General features: G+C 56.1%; 1 protein-coding gene across 13 annotated transcripts; it reads right to left on the bottom strand.

Annotated features, from left to right (window-relative positions):
• Positions 1–1,127: 1,127 nt before the first annotated feature.
• Positions 1,128–20,138, bottom strand: TPM3 (tropomyosin 3). Of its 13 annotated transcripts, none has more exons than XR_009275800.1 (10): positions 17,105–17,291; positions 13,701–13,834; positions 12,790–12,907; positions 12,498–12,568; positions 11,077–11,152; positions 10,539–10,601; positions 10,350–10,419; positions 8,557–8,635; positions 2,759–2,879; positions 1,128–2,270 (listed from the first exon to the last, which is right to left on the bottom strand). XR_009275800.1 is itself a non-coding variant. In XM_058821748.1 (10 exons), exons 1-10 carry the CDS (start codon positions 20,067–20,069, stop codon positions 3,679–3,681), a joined length of 873 nt encoding a protein of 290 aa, XP_058677731.1. In that variant the 5' UTR covers positions 20,070–20,084; the 3' UTR covers positions 3,664–3,678. The 13 variants fall into 13 exon arrangements, 12 of the variants coding, with proteins under 12 accessions (XP_058677732.1, XP_058677729.1, XP_058677738.1 ...); XM_058821748.1 differs by lacking the exons at positions 1,128–2,270; positions 2,759–2,879; positions 17,105–17,291 and adding exons at positions 3,664–3,700; positions 19,478–19,603; positions 19,956–20,084; XM_058821747.1 differs by lacking the exons at positions 1,128–2,270; positions 2,759–2,879; positions 17,105–17,291 and adding exons at positions 7,368–7,931; positions 19,478–19,603; positions 19,956–20,084.
• Between the last annotated feature and the right edge of the window lie 525 nt (positions 20,139–20,663).

The raw sequence follows: 20,663 nt of genomic DNA, 5'->3' as shown, positions 1-20,663 counted from the left end.
AAGTGTTCAAAGCCAAGTTGGATGGGGCAGGGCTGGACCCCTTCCAGTGAAGAAACTTTCTCAATATCCAATCTAAACCTCCCCTGGCACAACCTGAGGCCCTTTCCTCCTGTCCTGTTCCTGTTCCCTGGGAGCAGAGCCTGAGCCCTCCTGCTGTCCCCTCCTGGCAGGAGCTGTGCAGAGCCATAAGGACCCCCTGAGCCTCCTTTGCTCCAGGCTCAGCCCCCCCAGGTGCTCCTGGTGCTCCAGCCCCTTCCCCAGCTCTGTTCTTTTCTCTGGATGCACTCCAGCCCCTCAGGGTCTTTCTTGTCATGAGGGACCCAAAAGTGACCCCAGGGTTTGTGGTTCCTCAGCAGTGCCCAGCACAGGGAACGGGCACTGCTGGTCCCGGTGCCACACCATGGCTGGTACCAGCCAGGTGCCCTTGGCTGGGCACACACCAGTTTATGTGCAGCTGCTGCCAACCAGCACTCCCAGGTTGTTTTCCAGCTCTGCAGCCACTTTTCCCTAAGCCTGGAGCGCTGCAGCAGGCTGTGGTGACCCAAAGACAGTACCTGGCACTTTGTTGAGTGTCACACTACTGGATCCAGGCTCTGCAGAGCCCTCTGCAGAGCCCTCCAGCAGATTAACACTTCCACCCAACTCAGTGGGCTCCAAACTGACTGAGAACTCATCAGTTCTGCTCCCTGAGGAACTCATCAGTTCTGCTCCCTGAGGAACTCACAGCTCTGCTTTTGCACTCCTGCCCTGGGAAGTGCTCCTTACCTGTGCCTGGTCCCACCCCAAGGGATGGGCATGGACACCAATCTTCTGGGGGGGACACAGAATGTAAGAAAATGAAGATAGTGCAGAAGGTATTCTCACCCCTGAGGAGTTGCAGCTGTACTGATTACCAAAATTAGGAACAGGCCTGCCCTTAACAGGCCACAGCTGTGTCCAGTGAGGATGAGTGCTATAAAAGAGTGGGGAGAATGGAGCTGGAGTTTGTTGGTGGTGCTATGAAGAAGGAACCAGTGCTGTGAGGAGATGCCCATGAGAAATCACCAAGAGGGTATGGAACTTTGACAACAAGATGACAACAGTCTTCATCCTCCACAAACCCACAGAGTAAAGCTCCAGCAGCCATGTGGAGGGATCAGTTTTTATTTCAAAAGACAGTAACACAATTTTTCAATTTAGTATCAAAACACTGGATATGTTTTTTTGTCTCCAGATTGGCCCCAAAAACTGCTACAACCAGGCAGCATGCTCCAACCACAAGTTACTGCGAGCATGGCAGTGCCACACTCACACCTCACAACACAACACATCAGCAATGCACACAGAGATGGCTTGGAATCAATTAAGACAATAAGAGCAGTCCTGGGCAGGAGGGAAGGCTTGGCTCCCTCCCTCCAGGTAGGCAAAAACACTTCTCCAAGGACACAAGGCTGTTGTACTAAAGTTGTTAAGTGTAACCCAGTGATGAGCAGTGAAGCTTGGTGCATCAGCACTTAGTGAAGGCAAAGTCAGCTCCAGGGTAGCAATGGGTTACAGGGACAGTGGCTTCTCTAAGCCCTTCAGGTGTGGAGGGGAAGGGACACAATCCCTGTGAAGGTTCAATTGTTCAGATGACTGGCTTGGCTTAAGAAAAAAAGAAAACAACCCCCAAAAAAGGACACCTTTCACCCAAGTTGTTCCTTTCCAACATAGAGCTACCTTAAAGCTGAAAACTGAACTGTGCTTTTGGCAAACAGCTCCTGGAAAAGGAAGTTCTCTCAACAGGCTGTCACCCCAGCCCGGCTACTCTGACTCACAGCCAGAACCATCATATCTGTTTCCTGCCCTGCCAAAGCAGGGTGGCCCAGAGCCAATTCACAGAAGATTAATACCAAATTCTAAAGCCAAGAGCTCTGAAGTGTAGCTCACCAGCCTCACACGTTATTTGGAATGTTTGTAATGGTCGCTACAAAAAAAGGTAGTTACAAAATGTGTACATCTCAAACATGCTCTCCAAACATTATTGCATTGTTTACTTCCCTTAATGATGCTGTTTGAAGCTCTGCCCAACCTGGTGGCCTTTAACCCTGGAACTAAGGAGATTTGTGTTTGGTCAGGTTGGCAACAGAAAGTAAACTCTGGTGCCAGGGTTAGAGGGCAGCAGCAGCTGGGCTGGCACCGCATGGCACAGGCAGTGGCAGGGATCCTTTACATCTCATTCAGGTCTAGCAGGGTCTGGTCCAGCATTCTTTGCGTGCAGAGATGCTCCTCTTTGGTGGATTTCAGTTTATCTGCCAAGAACAAGAGTCCAGAGTTACAAACAGACAAGGAAGGGAGAGTCCTTTGCCAAAGAAAGCTTGTGCCAGCCCCTTCCCCACGCAGCTGCAGCGATCCTGGGGCTGGAGTGCCTGGCTGGGTGCAGCTGGAAGCTTTTGAGGTTACCTGGCTCAGTGTAGCCCTCGCCTCTCACACTGCTGGTGCTCCCACAATGGCCACAGTGCACCTTTAGCCAGAGCTCTGGGCAGTGTTTCACATGCAGGCGTCTCTGAGTGCAGCCAGCTCCTCCCAGGGCTTCCACACCTCCACAGCTGACACGCACACAGTGGCCCAGCAAGGCACCCAAGAGCAAAAACACCCCTGGAACTCCAGCTGGTTGTGCCCCCCTTCCCCTCAGCACAGGGCAGCAGCAGGGAGCAGACCACCAGCCCCAAGGCAGAGTGAGCAGTGAGGGAGCTGCACCCTGCCCAACACTGCAGGCAGCTGTGCAGTCGATTCTCACATGTTCCTTAAGCCAGGAGGAGAGCAGATCAGCAGCTAGTGCTCTAAGTAGGCTTTATTCCAAAGGTGAGCCCACCCATATCACTGGAGACATCCACACGCTGGGACACTGGGCAGACAGGCTGTGGAAAAATGTCCTTTAGGTACAGGCAGATTGCCAAAGCCACTCCCAACCTCCCCAGGGCCAGAAACTGCACAGAGAGAGAACAGCCCTCCTCGAGCATGAGCAACAGCAGCAGCATTTCAATACTCCCTGCAGGCACCCAGGACACAGCTTCAGGCTGTGCATTCTGGCTGTCAAGACGTCTGTGAGCTTTCCCAGCCCATTCCAGCTGCACTGGGGTCAGGCCTGGGAAATTACTGCTGCCCCCAAAACTTCTCAGGATCCCCTAAATAGGAACATACTACAGGTGTGCAGTGTCTCACAGACCACAAGGTCAGTCCTTTATTGGTAGAAGCCATCATTCCATGCACCAGGAAATCCCACAGTCATTCAGCTAACAGTAAATTAGGTTGTAGCACTTGACAGGCAGCTTCAAGCAGACATAAGTCTAACTTCAGCCCACCCTCATTTGGGGGTGCAGCAATTCTGGTTCCATGGAGGAGCCAGGCAGGACCCCCTGGACAAGCAAACAAGACTGGCTAAAACACAGCCAAGTCTGGGGGTGACTTCACCAAGAATAGAAGTTACCTTTATATATTAAAAAAAGCTTAAATAAATTACAGGATAAATCCAAGTGCCTCATTAAAAAGCAGCAATTGCATAAAACTGGCAGGCCTGCCAGTGTTAATGATCAGATTTCAGTGTGGTCCACAGCAGTGGTGGTGGCAATGAGCTGTTAATGGGATTAGTGGGCCCCTTCTCAGTCACACAGATCATGCAGCATTAACTTCAGCTCGTTAGAGAGCAGGCGGTTTTTCTCAAGCTGGCTGTACAGGCGCTCTGCAGCAGCGACAGGATGAGGGAAACAAGAGGAAGAGAGAAAAAGAGAGAAAGGGAGGGTTAGTAGAGCACCAGGAGGAGCACATCAAACAAGCTGTCTCCACAGTGTGTGCTTCTGAGGACAGCCAGCTATTCCCAAAGGTTTGCCTTTCTCTAACTTGTGCTTCAGCTCAGGAAGATCAGAGGAAGCCAAATGTGGGCAGAAGTGAACATGCTGCCCAAGAGGTGCAAAGGCAAAGAAAGGAAGAAGAGACACCAGAAGAGGAGCCTGCAGGCAGGGCCCCAGCAAGGACAGAGATGTGGGATGTGCTTGAAGCCTGTGGAGCACACTGCAGAAATTACTCCTGCCACAGCTGTACCAGAACCATCTTCCAGAGGGAGCCACACCTCACTGCAGTGGGAATGACAGGGTGTGAACAGCAGGACAGGCACACCAGAAGAACTGAGAATGAAAACATCCCTGGCCTGGAGGACCCTCCTCTGAGAACATGCCTGGTGCCACACTAAGAACCCAGCTAGGACTGGAGGCAGCAACTGTGCAGGTACAGGACAGAGGGACTTTGGAGCACAGAGCCCCGTTTTACATCTGCCCCAGAGCAGCTCCATGAGCAGGGCACAATCTGCCATTGCCTTTGCAGTCCCTGTCCTCAGAGCCCCACAGAGGTTCCAGCAGCCACACTCATGCTCATCATCATGCTTGGTCCCTTTGCACATCTGTCACTTCCCAGGGCTGGGTGGCAATGCCCTGCCACAACCAGCGACTACAGAGAACACATTCAGCATCCCTCCTGCTCATTTGCACAGCAGAGTCCTCCCAGCCTGACAGCTCCAATTCCTGCACTTTGGGGAATTCCAGGCAGGAAAAAAAAACTTTAAACATCATCTTCCAGCCTGGCAGAAGTGATCAGCACCACCTGCAGTGACACCAGTGTGATGCCTCTGCTGGAGAGTGAGCCCAGAGCACAGCCTTGGCCTTGGCCTTCCCTCTAATCTTTGTACTGTGAGGTCCTAAGACTCTCAGGCACCTGTGGATGCCATGGGACAGACAGAGAGACACAAACAGTGTTTCTCACAGTGGCTTGTGAGAATTTTTAGGGAGTTTATAAGGATGTGATAACTTGTTAAGTATAAACAATCTGCAGGTGGTGTTTTTCTACTTCATCTTTCTGTTCTTCTCAAAGACAGTGTGTGAGGAAGATGTTTTTGTTAGTTAGCCAATCAAACAGAATCTGTCCTATCTCTCTATTTAAACCACGTGGTTCTCTTGAATAAAACCTTCTTTGCTCTTTCTACAATCCTGCCTCCTGCCTGTTCCTGTGTCATTCTCAGTGCAAGACTGACAGGCACCCCCTGAAGGGGACCTACACCATTCCTCATTGCTTTCAATCTCAGAATATTTTACTCTTGAACAAGACCTAGCTGGGTAAAATTCCAGAAAGTGGAATGGTTTACATGGAGCAGCCAAAGCACATCACCCTCCCCAGAGTCTCAGCTCAGTCCCACCTGCACACAGAGGGGAAAGCTCAACTTCAGCTTCACTCTCAGCTCTCAGAACCCTCTAACTGCACCTCACTCTGCAGGAGAGGGCAGTAATGCTGATTGATTGTCCCTTCTTTAAAGCCACCAAAGGAAGCACAGGCAGAGAAGCCAATGATTTCTGACCTACCACAATGGGGAAGCTGAGGGAAGTTGTGGGTACATCCTGGCCCATGCCTTGCACAACAGCTGCTGTTGCTGCTGTGGGGGACTCTGGCTCCATGGTGCTCTGAGCAGCCCCAATGTCTGTCCCCAGATCTGAGAGATCCAGGCTGGTCCTGAGTCTCTCCATTGGCAGAGGCTGAGAGTGAACTGTGCTCAGCAGAACTTGGTGCAACAGCTCCCAGCTTCCAAGCAAACATTCCTGCTTGTGTGCAGGGAGCTGATGATTCACCCACACAAGGCAGCAGACTGGAGTGTTTAGCATGACTGAACTTCCCACACTTCAGGAACAGCTTCTGCACAGGGAACACCTGCCCAGGTCTGCAGCAGCCACACCATGTTTGGGCTGCTCCTTTCCCTGCCCACCCCCAGGGCAGCCCCAGGACGTGGGGAGCCCCAGGAGCTGCCCCTCCTGGTCAGTTAACCTGAGTTTGCAGCACTCCCACAGCACAGCACAGCTGCCAGGAACCAGCCTGCACAGGCCCAGCAATCCAGCCAGACCAGTCAGATGCCTCCAAAACCTCCCAGGGTAACCATTGCATCACCCACCCACATCCCCATCCACCACCCAGAGTCTGGGATTCCTTCTGGGTGAGTGGGGAAAGTGCCACAGCCCAGGCTTAGATAACATTCCTGGGAACAGCAGCGAGCAGAGCAGAGGCAGCAGCTCCCCACAGCAACAATCAGGGTGCAACCAGACCTCCCTGTGAGGTGTGAGCTGCCACCTCCCAGCACTGACAACCACACAAGGGGTGAGGTTGGAAGGGACCTCTGTGGGCCTGGTCCAACCTCCCTGCTCAAGCAGGGTCACCCCAGAGCACTTGGCACAGGATTGTGTCCAATTATTCTGGAATATCTCAAATGAGGGAGACTTCACACGGTATCTGGGCAATCTGCTCAGGGCTCAGTTACCAACACAGGGAATAAATTGTTCCTCATGTTCAGGTGGGACTTCTGGGCATCAGTTTCCATGTGCTGCCTATCCTACTGCTGGGCACCACTGAGCAGAACCTGGTCCCTCCTCTGACACCCTCCCTTTGATACTGACAGACAATGATGGTGTCCACTGGACTGGAAACCTTCACATTTACAGAAGCCCTGCCCTCCCACAGGATCCAGATCCTCATCTCAGCTGCAGTGGGGTTACTGAAGAGCTCTGGGTTCCTGCTTTGTGCTCATGGGGCACAGTCCAACATCCCCCACTTTGAGATCCCTTGAATGCTCCCTCCCTTCCCCACCTGCCACCAATGCAGAGTGGGACAGGCTGGGGCAGGTGAGTGCCTGGATTATCCTGAGTGCCAGTGCTGGCAGGTGGAGAGCAGAAGGGCACAAACCTGAGGAAGCCACGGGAAGTGTGCCATGTCACCAGAACTCTGCTCACGGAGGGCTCTTCGGGCACTGGGGCAGATGAACAGATCCAGAAAGGAAAAAGTATTTGACCAACCACCATGAGGCAGCACACACTGTTTTGTGACCAGTGTTTATCATACCACATCAACCAGCAACAGCTCCAGCAGTGACACACAGCAGGCACTCACAGCCCAGTGGCAGTGCTCTGTGGGAAGCTCCATGCCACACTTCTAGAAGGATCCTGCAGGCCCCAGCCCCTGTGTGGGGAGGGAAGGGCTCTGCAAAAGATTCCCTGGCTCAGATGCTCACAGCCCTGCTGCAGTGCCTTCTCATTCCTGAAGCAAGAGGCCACACATCCTTCCCCTTGGCACAGGCAGCACCTCACACACAGTTGTGCCCCAGTGAGACCAGCCAGAGCTCACACAGTATTTATTGGCTTCCAAACCCTGGCTAACGACTATCAGGTGTGTGACCTCCCACTGCAAACCAGTGCTTGGCAACCAGTGCTGGTGAGCACTCCAAAGCAGGCAGGAATGAGGAGTGTCTTCAGTCAGGCACAGCTCCAGGGCCTCCTGCTGCAACCCCCAGCCCCCAGTTTGACCCCACAGGCCCTGTCTGCAAAGCTGCCATTACATCTGGGAGCCAGGGACACACCTCAAAGAAAAATCCAGCGTGCAAGTGAGGTCTGTGCTCCACTGAGAGTGACTCCAGTTTGAAGGCAATGCTGAGACAGTTACTCTAAAGCAGCAAGTGGTCACTAGAAACCCATTTCTCCAAAGCAACAGCCATTTATACAGGAACTGTTTTCCTTAAAAAAGGTGACATCATGCTCGAGCAAGAGGCAAGAGAAATACAAAAAGAGCTTTTTATGGCTCCACACAAGATATGCAGATGAGAACAACATCCTCCCCGCTGCCCCAGCACAGAAAGGGCAGCCCCTCAGAGCAGGCTGTGTCTGGCACATCAGGTCACACAGAGGGAGCTTTGTTTGGGAGCAAGTGCAGCAGAACTGGGGGGCTGCTGCCTCTGTGTCTGTACAGCACCCATTCCCAGGGATGCCCTGTGCACAGTAACTGGAATTCAGAGTGAGATGAAGAGAGCGTGAATGCCGGGTGCAGATGCAGAACAAGCCACCAAGCAGAGAGACAAATCCAAAGTGGAGTTTGGAACCACAAGAACTTATCTGTGTGAGACAGAAGGAGACACTAATTTTAAGGAAAGCCTCGGTGTTTGTGCACAGCAAACTCTGCTTAGGGAACGTTGGGACACTCGTGTTAAGGCTCTTCTCTGTGGGGTGAGGACCTGGCCTCTCCTGGGTTAGTGCAAGGACCACATGGAGCAGTTGTTAGCAGCACCCACTGCAGATCTGAACAAAGCTAAGGAGCAAAGTTGCAGAAACACACAAGTTCAGCTACTTCCACAGATCAGTTCATGATCTGGCCCATCTCAAGCCTATTGTGGCAATTCCTAAGGAATCCACCTGAGCACTATCCACAGCCTCTTTCAGAAGGAATCCTGAGACCATGGCCCAGTGGCTCCAGCAGATGACAAAGCCACATCTCCTGAGAAAGCCCTTCCCAGTGGAAATGGGAATTGCGCTCAAATTTAAGTCAGAACCCTTTCAGGCCAGCACAGCACTTGGTTACACATGCAGACCACCAGGACCTAGAGTTAGAGGATGGCATGCTGGGGCTCCTTGGGCAGATCTGTAGAAGTAACCTGGATAATTCTCCAACTACAGAAACCACAGCAAACCAAGCAAGCACTGGCAGTCCAGGCTGCTGAAGCGAGAGCCAGCTCATATTTACATGGAAGTCATGTCATTCAGGGCGTGGTCCAGTTCCTCACTAATTGCTTTGTACTTCAGTTTCTGGGCATAGAGCTCATCTAGAAGAGGTTTAGGAGGAGAACAAAAGGAAAACAATGAGGGAAGGCAAAGAGTTCTTCCAACACTCCGGGGTGGGAAAGGCACACTGGTGTACATGAACTGAAGAAAATGAAGTTAGATGTGGAGCCATCACGGCTCTGTGCTCATCCCCAACAATGAACAGGAGGGTTCCAGCAGCCTGAGGACCCAAGTGACCCACAAGTGCCTTCCAGGATTACAATCCAGCTCCAAGGGCAGCAGAGCCAAGCACTCAACCACATCAGCTTGTAAAAACAAGCTGTCCAGCTAGGTCAGCAGGAACCAGTGTCAGGAGGAGCAGCAGGGAAAGGCAACTCCATCCACTTAGGGAGAAGCTTGTTACACCTAAGGAGAGCACTGATAATTGAGGTGCTTTGTTCTCACCTGTGTCTCAATGCAAAGACTGGCTTGGGAGCAGTCAGTCATGTCATGGAGCTGGGCATCAGAGGAAACTCCAATGCTGCAGGATGCAGTGATGTGGGGGAGCAGACTGGCCACACCAGTGCTCTCCATCAGATAATGGAGCAGACAGGCAGCTCTCTGCCTGCAGGGAGGGGTGGGCCTGGGACTGTGCTGACACATCTCTAGCCCTGCAGAGCTGGCACAGACAGCTCCAGCTCTGGCAGCTGGGCTGCAGTACAGCTGGGCATGCTGTTAAGAGCCTCACAGAGCCTGGGGAACTTTGTCATTTGTCATGAACTAGGTCACCTCAGCAGCAAGGCTGTAGACCAGAGCCAACTCTCAATCAACAGGTTTCAAGGGGAGCATGCAGGGATTTGGAGGACTTTTTGCAGTTCCAAATAAAAGCTTGTCCTGCACCATGAGGTGGCTCAGATTGCTGCTTGGCTGCAGTTCTGGAACAGTTCAGCTGACACCATTGCTATTTCTAGATAATAAACCTCCAGAGTGACTCCAGACAGCAGGATAGTGCTTTGTATCTCCAAGAGCTGGCACTAAAAGACCACAAAGGCACACCTGTGGTCAAAGTAGGAGACCTGTAAGGGTTTTGGTTTACCAGCACCACCACTCCAGCCACAGCAATCCACAAAAGAATCTGGCCACACTCCCAGATTTAAGGGAGGCAGCTGAAACCTTCTCCTCCTGTGGCTTGGGGCAAGGTTCTGCAGTGGCTGGGCTCAGGAGTGTTCCTGAAGGATTGTGTGAAGGAATGGGAGGAGGAAAGGAACCCACCCTTGGCACAGGCTGATTACCCCGTGGGCTGAACTGCTGGGGATTTAACCTTGGTTCAGGACTCACACTGGGCAGTCTGAGGCTTCATGGGGGCTGTTTCAGACTCACTGACTCCTGCAAGACCCCATGTGCAGCAGCCAGCACGTGCATGATGCTCTGCACACAAGTATGTTATTGTGACAATTCTTACAAGTGTTTCTTTCCTATGCCACTCCTACAAGAATTGGATTAAGCTGGGGCACAGGGATCTGGTTACAATCCTGAGGACATCGCTACCAACATACAGAAGCTATCTAGATAAGGCCAGGTGTCTGGATCAAGAGCTTGAGAGCTGCTGCAGCACAGGGGAACTGTTTTCAGAGCAGGGCTCTTGCCAAGCCCCACCTTGGAGGCCAAGTGGGATAATGCTCCAAGCAACGAGGAGCACAGCAGCTACCTGAGACACAGCCCTCCTCAGCTTCTCACTCAACACCCATTGCTTGGTTTCCTATCCCCAGAATGTACCTTCCAGATCATCAATGGTCTTCTCCAGCTTGGCTACAGAGCGTTCAGCAAACTCAGCACGGGTCTCTGCCTGCCAGACAGAAATAAACCAGTGAGTGCAACAGGAAAGGGACCAGTCCAAGGACATGGACTTTGCATCTCTTCCCAGTCAAGCTCACCCTGCTGGGCCATCCAGACATGGTCACTCACCTCTTTGAGTTTATCAGTCAGAATCTTGATCTCTTCTTCATATTTATCCTCTTTTTGAGAGTACTGTGGAAAAGGAGTCAGCAGTCAGCAGCCCCAGATACCTCCCTCTCCAGAGAGCCCACAACTACAGAGGGCAGCATCAACTCCTCACTGCAGCACACATGACCACAGAAACCTTCCACCTGGGAGTTGTTCACATCCTCACCCAAGCCCAACAGGACTGGGGCAGGTGGCAAGTCTCACACCATGCATGGAACACAAACTTGGATGCAGAAAAATTCTCATCTTAACATTTTAGCAGCTTAAACATCCTGGCTGATTGAGTCTGCCACAAGGCAGGGAAGGGCAGCCAGGCTTCCCCCACCCCAGTTTCCAAGCCCTCCAATGAAATAAATACCTCAGCCCTCCCAGCAGAGCAAGCACAGTGCTCCTGGCTTGCTAAAGACTGCAGTTGAATCATTTCCACCTCAGTGGGTGCTCTGTGTTTACCCTCCTAGCACAACAGCAATGTTTCTGGCCCTGGGACAGGCAGCCCTACCTTCTCAGCCTGAGCCTCAAGAGACTTGAGATTGTTGGTGACATTCTTCAGCTCCTCCTCCAGCTCGGAACATTTACTGTGGGGTTTTGTAAGGAAAGGGGAGAAAAAAAAGGAAAAGAAGAAGTGGGAGGGAAAGACAGGAGACAAGAAGTGAATCCACGTGCAGGGAAGATCAGGAAGTTCTTTAGGAGACTGTCTGAGATCAGACTGGACAGGACCCTGCTTTGAGGCACCTGTGCAGAAAGCAAGTTCCCTTTTTGCCTCTGAGCTCATGTTTGGAATATTCTGCCAGCACATGCACGGGGCACAGAGCTGAGCAGTGAGATGTGGACACAGGTTTCTGCCAGACTTGGAGTCTCCAAGGAGAAGCTTCACTTTTAGTGTGCTGTATGGAGGGAAGCTGTTCTGATGGACAGAAGGACAGCCACCACCACTGAAAAAGGGACATTTATGGGCAGAGAAGACAGAATGTTCCAGGAGAGAGCGAGAGAGAGACGCAGTTAAGCTGAGGGGAGGAGCACAGTGAGGAGACCACATGAGTTTTTGGTTTAATGGTTCAAGAAGGGAAAGGTTAGTACCTTTTCTTCGGCAACAGACAGACACTTCAAGTTCTGGTCCATCACTCTGATCTGCTCCTGCAGCTCCCGGCAATGACTGTTAGTGACGGTCACACAGGGGCACAAGCCAGGTGGGGGCAAGGTCAAAAGGAGCACCAGAACCACACCACCACAGAGCCAAAAAGGGTGGGGAAGGGAAACACAAAAAAGTCATGGTCACAACATGCACATCTGGGCGGGAAGCACGGTGCTGCTGCTGCTGCATCCACACCAACTGTGTTAGACAAGGCCCAGAGCACAGAAAGGCCCTGACCAGCTCCTCAAGGATCAGCTAAAGCACCTGAACACATGAAAGGAGCCCAAACACCAGGATTTGTGTCTCTGCTTTGAGCAGAGGAAGCCCAGATTTCTGCTCAGCAGTGCAGAAGCTGTAGTGGTGTGGTGGTATTACTGCAAATCCTTGGAGAGGCCCAGAGAGCAGCCTCAGCCACAGCTCTGCCCTTGGCCGCCAAATATGGCCCAGGAGGCCTCTGCCACTTCAGTACAAGCACTGTGAACCATCTTGTGACTGCACACACAAAGCAGTGCTGTGATTGCTGAGCACAGGAAGGCTCTGCAGCCTCCATAACTAGGGAGTGACTCCATGCAAAGGCCCAGAGTGTCTCCACCCAAGGCAAATCACATCACAAACTCCGTGTCCTAGGTGGAACTAATCCTGTTTCTTGGAGGGAAGTGCTTTCACTGCTTTCCTTTGCAGCCCTACACCCACCCTGTGCTTCAGGCCTTGTGTAACAAGGTTAGCAATGCAGTGTTAGTGCCCATGCAGAGGCAGACCTGGCAGGTACATGCAAGCAGACTACTCACGACTCTGCGAGCTCAGCTCTCTCCTCAGTGCGCTCCAGATCCCCCTCAATGATCACCAGCTTCCGAGCAACCTGGAAAGGACAACCAGAGTCAAGAGCAAGGAGGAGTTTTGTGCTTGCAGGCTCTGCAGAGTGAAGGGAGGAATGCCTGCAGGAGCCACTGCAGCTGTGGGAAGCTTTTGGCCAGGCAGAGCACTGATGAGGCTCTGCTGAGAGCCAGATTTGGTGTCAGCAGGAGGAGGATTCAAGTCTCCTGGCCCAGGTCAGTTGTACAGAGCACCCAAGGGTCTCACCTCCTCATACTTCCTGTCTGCCTCCTCTGCAATGTGCTTGGCTTCCTTGAGCTGGATCTCCTGCAGTTCCATCTTCTCCTCATCCTTCAGAGCTCTGTTTTCAATGACTTTCATGCCTCTGCCCAAAAGCAAGCACAAGGAGGGGAGATGTGTGAAACAATCTTGGACAAGGCAGCAGTGCAATGAGTTGCAGAGCATTAACAGCAGTCCCTGGAAGCACAGTGCTTCTCAATAAACCACGATTCCTCTGAATGCAGAGGCCTCTGGGCTAATGTGAATACAGCCACCTCAATGGCTTGGAATTAACTGTTCTGTGGAACATTCCCCCAGCAGATCACTGGGTTCCCAGGCCAAGGGGAGTGCAGTGCTGCTGAGAACAAGCCCAGCTTTCTTAGGGACTCCCAGCCAAGTCAAGCACTTCCCCATCTGGAATGAAGGAAGAGCCAAGTCTCTCTGTGGCAGGCCAGCAGCTGGGGCAGGCCGCTCACGGTGTGTGCAGGAGGAAGCACATCAGACAGCTGGAAGTGGGCCACTCCCCTCTGAATCACAGGTCAGGGGACATCTGCCAGTTAGGGAGGATGCTGGCAGAGAGGCTGCCCCACCCACAGCCACCTTTACAAGGCAGTGGTGTCCCTGAACCCATGTATTTCTCCTCTTTTGGAAGAGGGGATGCATGGTGGCACTTCCTCACTCCCCAGCCTCAAGTTCCAGGACAATCAAGGCCATCAGCAGCCTCAGGTTCATCAACACTGGTTTAGCTGCTCTGCCTAAGCAGGCACTGACTCCCTCAAGCCTTGGTGTGGGATCTCTTCCCCCAAAAAGTTGATGGCACCAAAAGTTGGGAAGCCCAAAAAGCTGATGGCACCAGACCCTCAGTGTCTGACACAGTGCAAGCAGGAGTCCTTGCTCACCTTTCACTCTCATCTGCTGCCTTCTCTGCCTCTTCCAGCTTCTGCAGAGCTGTGGCAAGGCGCTCCTGAGCTCGGTCCAACTCCTCCTCCACCAGCTGGATCCGGCGATTCAAAGATGCCACCTCAGCCTCAGCCTGCAGGGAGCAGAGGGGGGCACTGAGCCCGGGCAGGTTTGGCAGCTGAGATCTGCCACGGGGGCAGCAGCAGCACTCAGGAACCCAAAGCAAACCCAGGGTGCTTCAGCCACTCTCCCAGAGGTGAGCAGCACACTCAGCTCTGCAGGCTTCCTGCTGCCAGCCTGCACTGCTCTGAGTTCAGGCCACAAACACCAAGGAGATGATTTACACCAAGTGCTGCCTCTGCAGCTGCCAGGATCCTGCCAGGCCATTCATTCATCACAGCCCTGTTTATCCACCACACCAGAGTGTGCTGACAGCTGCCACTTAGCAGAGAGTCAGCTTACTGCTGTGATCTGGACATGGGCATTGCTTGGGGCAAACCCTCTGAGCAGCAAGGTGAGAAGGATTAACATGTCCAGGGATGTGCCAAGCTGTCCAGGGATGTGCCAAGCTGTGCTGGGTGCTGCTGCCAAGCTGGGCTGCTCACAGGGTGCTGCCCAGACCCAGGGCTTGTTGCTGCAGAGCCCACAGCCCCACAGAGAGCCTGCAGTGCTTGAGGATTCCTTCCTCCCAGCAAATCCAGGGAAGGAGCAAAAGCCTTGAGACAGGTTGAGGAGGCTGTTCCCCAGCAAGAGCTGCCCTGGATCACTCACACACATTGGGAGCTGGTGAAACTGCTGAGAGCATGCAGACATTTGCCAGAAATGTGGCTGGGGCTTTAAGGAACTGGCACAGATCAGGGGCCATCCCATTCCCCAAGCACTGCAATCCATGTCCTAGTCAGCCTCCACAGAGGCCACAAGGTACAAGGCAGCCCCCACAGCGCTGTGCTGTGGTGGGGAGCACAGACCATGGTCAGAGAGCTCAGTTCATCACTCGTGTGGTAACACAGCACTGCCATCACCCTGTAAGGCAATAGAGCACTGCCATCACCCTGTGGCTCGCTCCAGCGTTGAGTCAGAACACAGCCAGGGCAGATACAGAGGACAGGAACTGCCCTTCAGTGCTGCTGAAAACAAAGCACCTCAAGGCCAAGGATGAAAATCCCTTCCGTGGCACTCCTCCTCTGGATCAGACCCAGACTAAACAGTCAACTGGAGACTCACTGCAATCTTTTTGGGACCCTGGGGGCATGGCCTGATTGCCTGTGAGGCCCCTGCTTGCAGCCACATCCACTCCAGCCAAAGCCCAGGGGAGCCCAGATGCTTTAGGAACTCTGACATCCCCCTGGAAATCCAGAATCCTGCTCCCCAACAGGATTACAAAGGCAGGCAGGCAGGAGAGCAGCCATTCCAGGGCAGCTCTGTGATCTGCAGAAACCCCAGCACAGGCACATGGCAGACAAACAGAAATACCCCAGCTGCACATAACAAAACACCCTCCCAGCCACACCGTGCCGAGGAGGAGGAGCAGAGTGATGAAAGGCACCAGTGTTACACTGGGGTCCCACACTGCTTGCACCCAGCTCCCAGAGGGGCTCCCCGAGCTCTTCCCCCACTGAGGCTCCCCTGGCAGGTTCCAAGGCCAGGCTGGGAGGGCACAGAGGAGCTCCCATGCAGGTACACCCAGCTCTGGATCAGCCCACGCCCCTGTGGTGCCCAGAGCCAGCACCCACCCTGCTGAAAGGGGAAGTGAACTGCTCGAAGAGGAGCACAGCAATACCTTAAACAGAACCAGGAAGGAGATTGCCTGACTGAATCTTGGCCCTATTAAAGGGGCTACCAGCTGCTGAGGACCTCCTCCTTCCTTCTCCACTTCTTGACCCTTTGAACTGCACCACTCAGCCCTACTTCCTGCAGGCAGTGTTCAAAAACCACCCAAAAACCACCCTGCATTTTGAGGAAGTGCCTCTCCCCTGCTGCAGCAGGGCCCTTACAGCTCCTGCACTCGAGATACAGATGAAACTGTCAGGCTTCCCCAGAGCACAGGGTGACACTTCCAGGTGGCCCTTTCAGACCCCCCTGGTACAAGGGGCACATTTCTGTTATTCCATGCTTCTTTCACAAAGGCAGCCCTGAGCAAGGAGCACCTGGAGCTCAGCAAATCAAAGGAGAAGCTCATCCAGGCCTTCAGAATTCACCAGTGCTGTCCCAAGAGAGTCAAGAAGACTCCCCAGGACCCGTGGCCAGGCAAGTCCTGGGCACCATACTGGGAGCACTGGTTCTCTCCCCCGAAGGAGGCTCAGGGAGCTGGGAAAAATACGCCTGTGCCTGTGACAATGCTGCTAGTGCAAGGAGAATTCCTTATGTGGCTGCAAAGAAAGAGCCAGCTGAGGCCTGGGAGTGGCAGCAGCTTCTGCCATGGATCTGGGCAGCAGAGCCTGACCCATCCCTGGCAGTGCCACAGCTCTGTCACAGACACAACTCCAGCACTCGTGGGGACCCTCAGCTTCACATCAAACGCAGCAAAATCACTGCAAACCCAACGAGAGTCATGCTTAGATTCCAGCAAGGACCTGCCCTGTGTCACCTCATTCCTGTCCCCAAAACGCCACCAGCTTTGCCTGTGTCCCAGCCCAAGGAAGGCGGCCACTCAAGGTCCTGCCCGTGCCACTTCATCCCTGTCCCCAAAATGCCACCAGCTTTGCCTGTGTCCCAGCCCAAGGGAGGCAGCCACTCGAGGTCCTGCCCCTGTCACCTCGAGGTCCTGCCCGTGGTCACCTCGCCCCTGTCCCCAAAACGCCACCAGCTTTGCCTGTGTCCCAGCCCCAGGGAAGGCGATCACCTCGAGGTCCCGCCCGTGTCACCTGGGGGTCCTGCCCGTGCCACCTCGCCCCTGTCCCGCCTTTCCGGCGGGGAGCACAGCGCTGCCAGCACAGATCCTGCTGTCGCCGCTCCCTCCTCCCTTGGAGGCGCTCCCACCCTGCTCTCCCCCGCCGGTAGCGGTGTGAGGGAGCCCCGCTGACCGGGCCGGGCGGGATGCGGGGCTCGGCAGGGAGCCGAGGGAACCCGCTCCTTCCTTCCATCTTACCCGCGCAGCTCCGGGCTCGGGGCCGCACAAGATGGCCGGGGCCTCGCCCTCCTCCCCCCGGCCGGCTCCTCCGCCGCTACCGTCCGTTCCGGGACACCGGGAACAGCGAAACAACGCCTGGCCCCCCTCCCCGGTCCCGGTGTCCGCTCAGCGCCACGGGCGGGTCCCAGGGGGAGCCACGGATACAGAGCGAGAGCGCCGCTCCCGGCGGACCCTTCGGGCCGGACCGGCATCCCCGCGGCTCGGAGCGACCCCCGGCCCCGGGCGCGCCGCCCGCCCGGCTCTGCCCCCGCGCGGCGGCGGCGCCGGCGGTACCTGCTCGCGGTTGCGGCGCTCGGCTTCCACCTCCCGCTGCAGCCGCTCCGCCCGCTCCTCCGCATCGTCCGCCTGCTGCTGCAGCACCTGGATCTTGCGCTTGACCGCCTCGATAGTGGTGGCCCCGGCCATGCTCGGTGCCTCCGCTCCAGCCCCGCCACCCCCAGACACCGGGACCGCGCCCGGAACGGCCGGACGGAAGTGACGTCACTTCCGCCCCGCCCCGCGGGCGCGTTACCGGGGAGATGAGGAGCGGCCGCCGCGCCCGGGGCGGGGCCGGGGCGCCGGGACCGGCACCGGACCGGGGGCACTCAGTGGCACCGGCGGGAATGGGGGCACCGGGCGGGGGACACACATCGGCACCGGCGGGAACGGGGCACCGTCACCGGGTGGAGGCACCGGGACCGGCACCGGCCGGGGACACTCATTGGCACCGGGCGGGAACGGGGCACCATCACCGGGCGGGGGACACTCATTGGTACCGGCGGGAACGGGGCCACCGGGTGGGGGATACACATCGGCACCGGCGGCACCGGGCCAGGAAGGAACACAGGATGTGCCTCACGGGCACCTGGGTCCAGCGGGACCCGCCCGATATGGACGTGAGGGCACCGGGAGTGCCTCGTGTGTCACGGGGAGCAGGCACGGCCTCACCGGGCCCGGAGGATCCACACGGGCCCTGCCCCACGGAACCCTCTCACACCCCGGTCGGACTGCCCTCAGCCCCGGGGCAGGGGACACACATCGGCACCGGCGGGAACGGGACACCGGTACCAGGCCGGGGGGAACACCGGGGTGTGCCCCACGGGCACCTGGGTCCAGCGGGACCCGCCCGATACGGGCGTGAGGGCACCGGGAGTGGCCTCGTGTGTCACGGGGAGCAGGCACGGCCTCACCGGGCCCGGAGCATCCACCCGAGCCCACACGGGCCCTGCCCCACGGAACCCCCTCACACCCGCCCCGGTCGGACTGCCCTCAGCCCCGGGGCTGGTTCAGGCACGGCCCCGCCACGGGCAGCTCCGGGAGCCCCCGGAGCCCGCGGGGCCCGGAGCCCACAGCCCTGCAGCACGTTTCGCTCCTTCCTCCCTGCCGGGGCTGGGCTGCGGCCGCCAGGCTCCCGTTCCGCTTCCATGTGTGAGATCCCGAGCTGAGCACCCTCCCGTGTCAGGAGGATAACGCTGCGAAGATCAGAGCTGGGAGCAGTGTTCCTCCGTGGCGTGACGGTCATGGAGCCCCCAAAGAGCTCAATAAACGCATCACCGAGCCCTGTTATTGCTCTCATTCCCCCCTCTCGTTCCCCTGTTTGTCAATGCTTCGAGTGTGTGGATAGAAGGGAAAGGCTCCGGGCTGCTGCCGGAAACCCTCGGCAGCCAGGCAGGAGCGTTTGCCTGGCATGGCACAGTATGGCATGGCATGTTTCCAGGGGTGAGCTGGGAATCCAAAGGTTCTGTTGAGCTGGAAGCACCCGGGAGGCAGCTCTGCCCTTTCACTGCTCCAGGATGCAAAATCTCTCCACTTCCCAGACGCCAGGAGGAAAGTGGGGGACCCCCATGGGCCATCCTGGGGGCAGCAGCCAGGAAAAGGGGCTCCGGATGAACAGAGAGGATCCAAGTGGGGATGTGGTGACAGCAGGGAAAATGCCAACAAGGACAAAGGGGGGGCAAGAAGGGTGTGAGGGTGGGAAGAGCTCTGCAATGCTGCTCTCGACACAAGCTAGTCCCAGGGCAGGGCTGCCCACAGGGACCCGCAGCAAAGCTCCAGGGCTCCGGAGCTCCCAGCGAGAGCAGCCCAGGCGCCGTGCTGGGATCAGGCATTTCCCCACGAGCACGGACGGCTCCTGCCTTCTCTGCACCAGAGCCGGGCTGCGAGGCTCTGACACCGGAGCCTGAGGCATCCCGGCCTCTCAAGGACTGCCAGGTCCTGACAGGTGACGAGCGGTGCCTCATGCCTGTCTCGATGCCACCGCCGGCTGAAACCCTGCACCGCTCGCACCATTGTTTTCCTGGAAACAGCGGACAACAATAGCCGGGCTGTGCAGTGCTCACGCTGCCCATGAGCCCCCGCCTGCAGGGGGATGAGGGCTCTCCCCTCCTCCTTCTCCTTCCCGGAGCTCGGCTCCACCACCCCCAGCCGTGACTCAGAGTTTCCCGGGGACACGTGGACCCCGCATCCCGCACCCACTGCCCAGCTCTGCCCTCCGCAGTTGTCCTTCACAGGGCCATGCTCTGCTCGAAGGCACCTACACGGTTTTACCGGGAGCACACTGAGCCGGACAGGGACCTTCCTGTGTCCCCGGGGCATAGGGAAGGGCTGCAGTCCCACCAGGAAGGGGGACAAGGCAGCACTCAGCTTCCACCTGCACCCCATACATACGTCCGCCGCCTTCTTCTCTGCCAGCTCCAGCTTCTCCTGGGCGTCCTTCAGGGCCTCCGAGTATTTGTCCAGTTCATCCTCTGTCCCCTTTAGCTTCTTCTGCATGGCAGCTAGCTCATCCTCCAGCTGGAAGGACAGCGGTGTCACCACGGGTGGGCACCACTCTGAACCCCTGCACCCCGAGAGAGCCCTGCCTGCCCCATCCCAGGCTCAGCTCTGCCCCATGGCATCCCTCCTGCCCCTTCTTTTGGGCCAGCTCTGCCCCATTCCCACACCCCAGGGCTGTCCCACCCTCGGAGCGCCCTTGAGCTGGGGGATAGTGGCAGCTGTCACACTCTTACAACTAAATAAACTATTTAGTGCAGTAAAACACGCTCTCATACCCCAGGCAGAGCCTCTGTTGGGTCTGGGCTCAGCATAACCCAGCACAGGCACCCCCCACCACCCCTGGGCTGGGGGCTGTGGCTCTCTGCCCTACCTGCTTGCTCCTCTCCTCTGCCTGCTTCTGCTCAGCCTCTGCCTGCTCTGCCCGGTCCAGGGCGTTCTCCTTGTCCAGCTTCAGCATCTGCATCTTCTTCTTGATGGCCTCCATCCTCGTTGGGCAGCAGTGGGCAGCGGGATGCAAACAGACAATGGGTGCCTAGGGCAGCTGTGGTGCCTGTGCCCCACTGCCCGTTTATCAGCTCTGCCCAGCACGGTGGCTTTGCCTTTCTTGGGCTGAGCCGCCTCCCCACCTTCCCAAAAAGTCTGTGCTGGGGACCCATTGTGTGTCCTGGGGGCCCCGGGTGGTCACAGCCTTATTTGGGCTCCCCAGGACAGCTGGGGCGTTATAAAAAGCAGCAGCAGGTCTGTGACAGGGGGTCCTGCATTGTTCCAGGTGCCCCCTCCCCCTGTGCAACGGGACACCCTGGCTAGTGCCCCAAGTGCTTCCTCAGGATGTTGAACTGGGTCTGTGCAGCACTGGCACGAAGTCCTCACCTCCCATTTGCCTCCTCCTTAGGATGTTTTGGTGGCCCTGGGCTGACATTCACCCCTGCCTGGGGGCGGCATAGAAAAGGGCAAGATCATCCTGGCACTATTTTGGGAGCAGGGGCTTGGCTGAGGGTGTTTGGCTCTGCAGGGAGCAGCAGGAGAAACTGCCCCCAGAGCTCAGGGGGAGCCTGCTGAGCCCCAAGCCCAGTTCCAG

The sequence above is a fragment of the Ammospiza caudacuta genome, chromosome 30, assembly GCF_027887145.1.
Source record: "Ammospiza caudacuta isolate bAmmCau1 chromosome 30, bAmmCau1.pri, whole genome shotgun sequence".
NCBI lineage: Eukaryota > Metazoa > Chordata > Aves > Passeriformes > Passerellidae > Ammospiza > Ammospiza caudacuta.
This window is presented reverse-complemented; position numbering and strand designations above follow the sequence as displayed.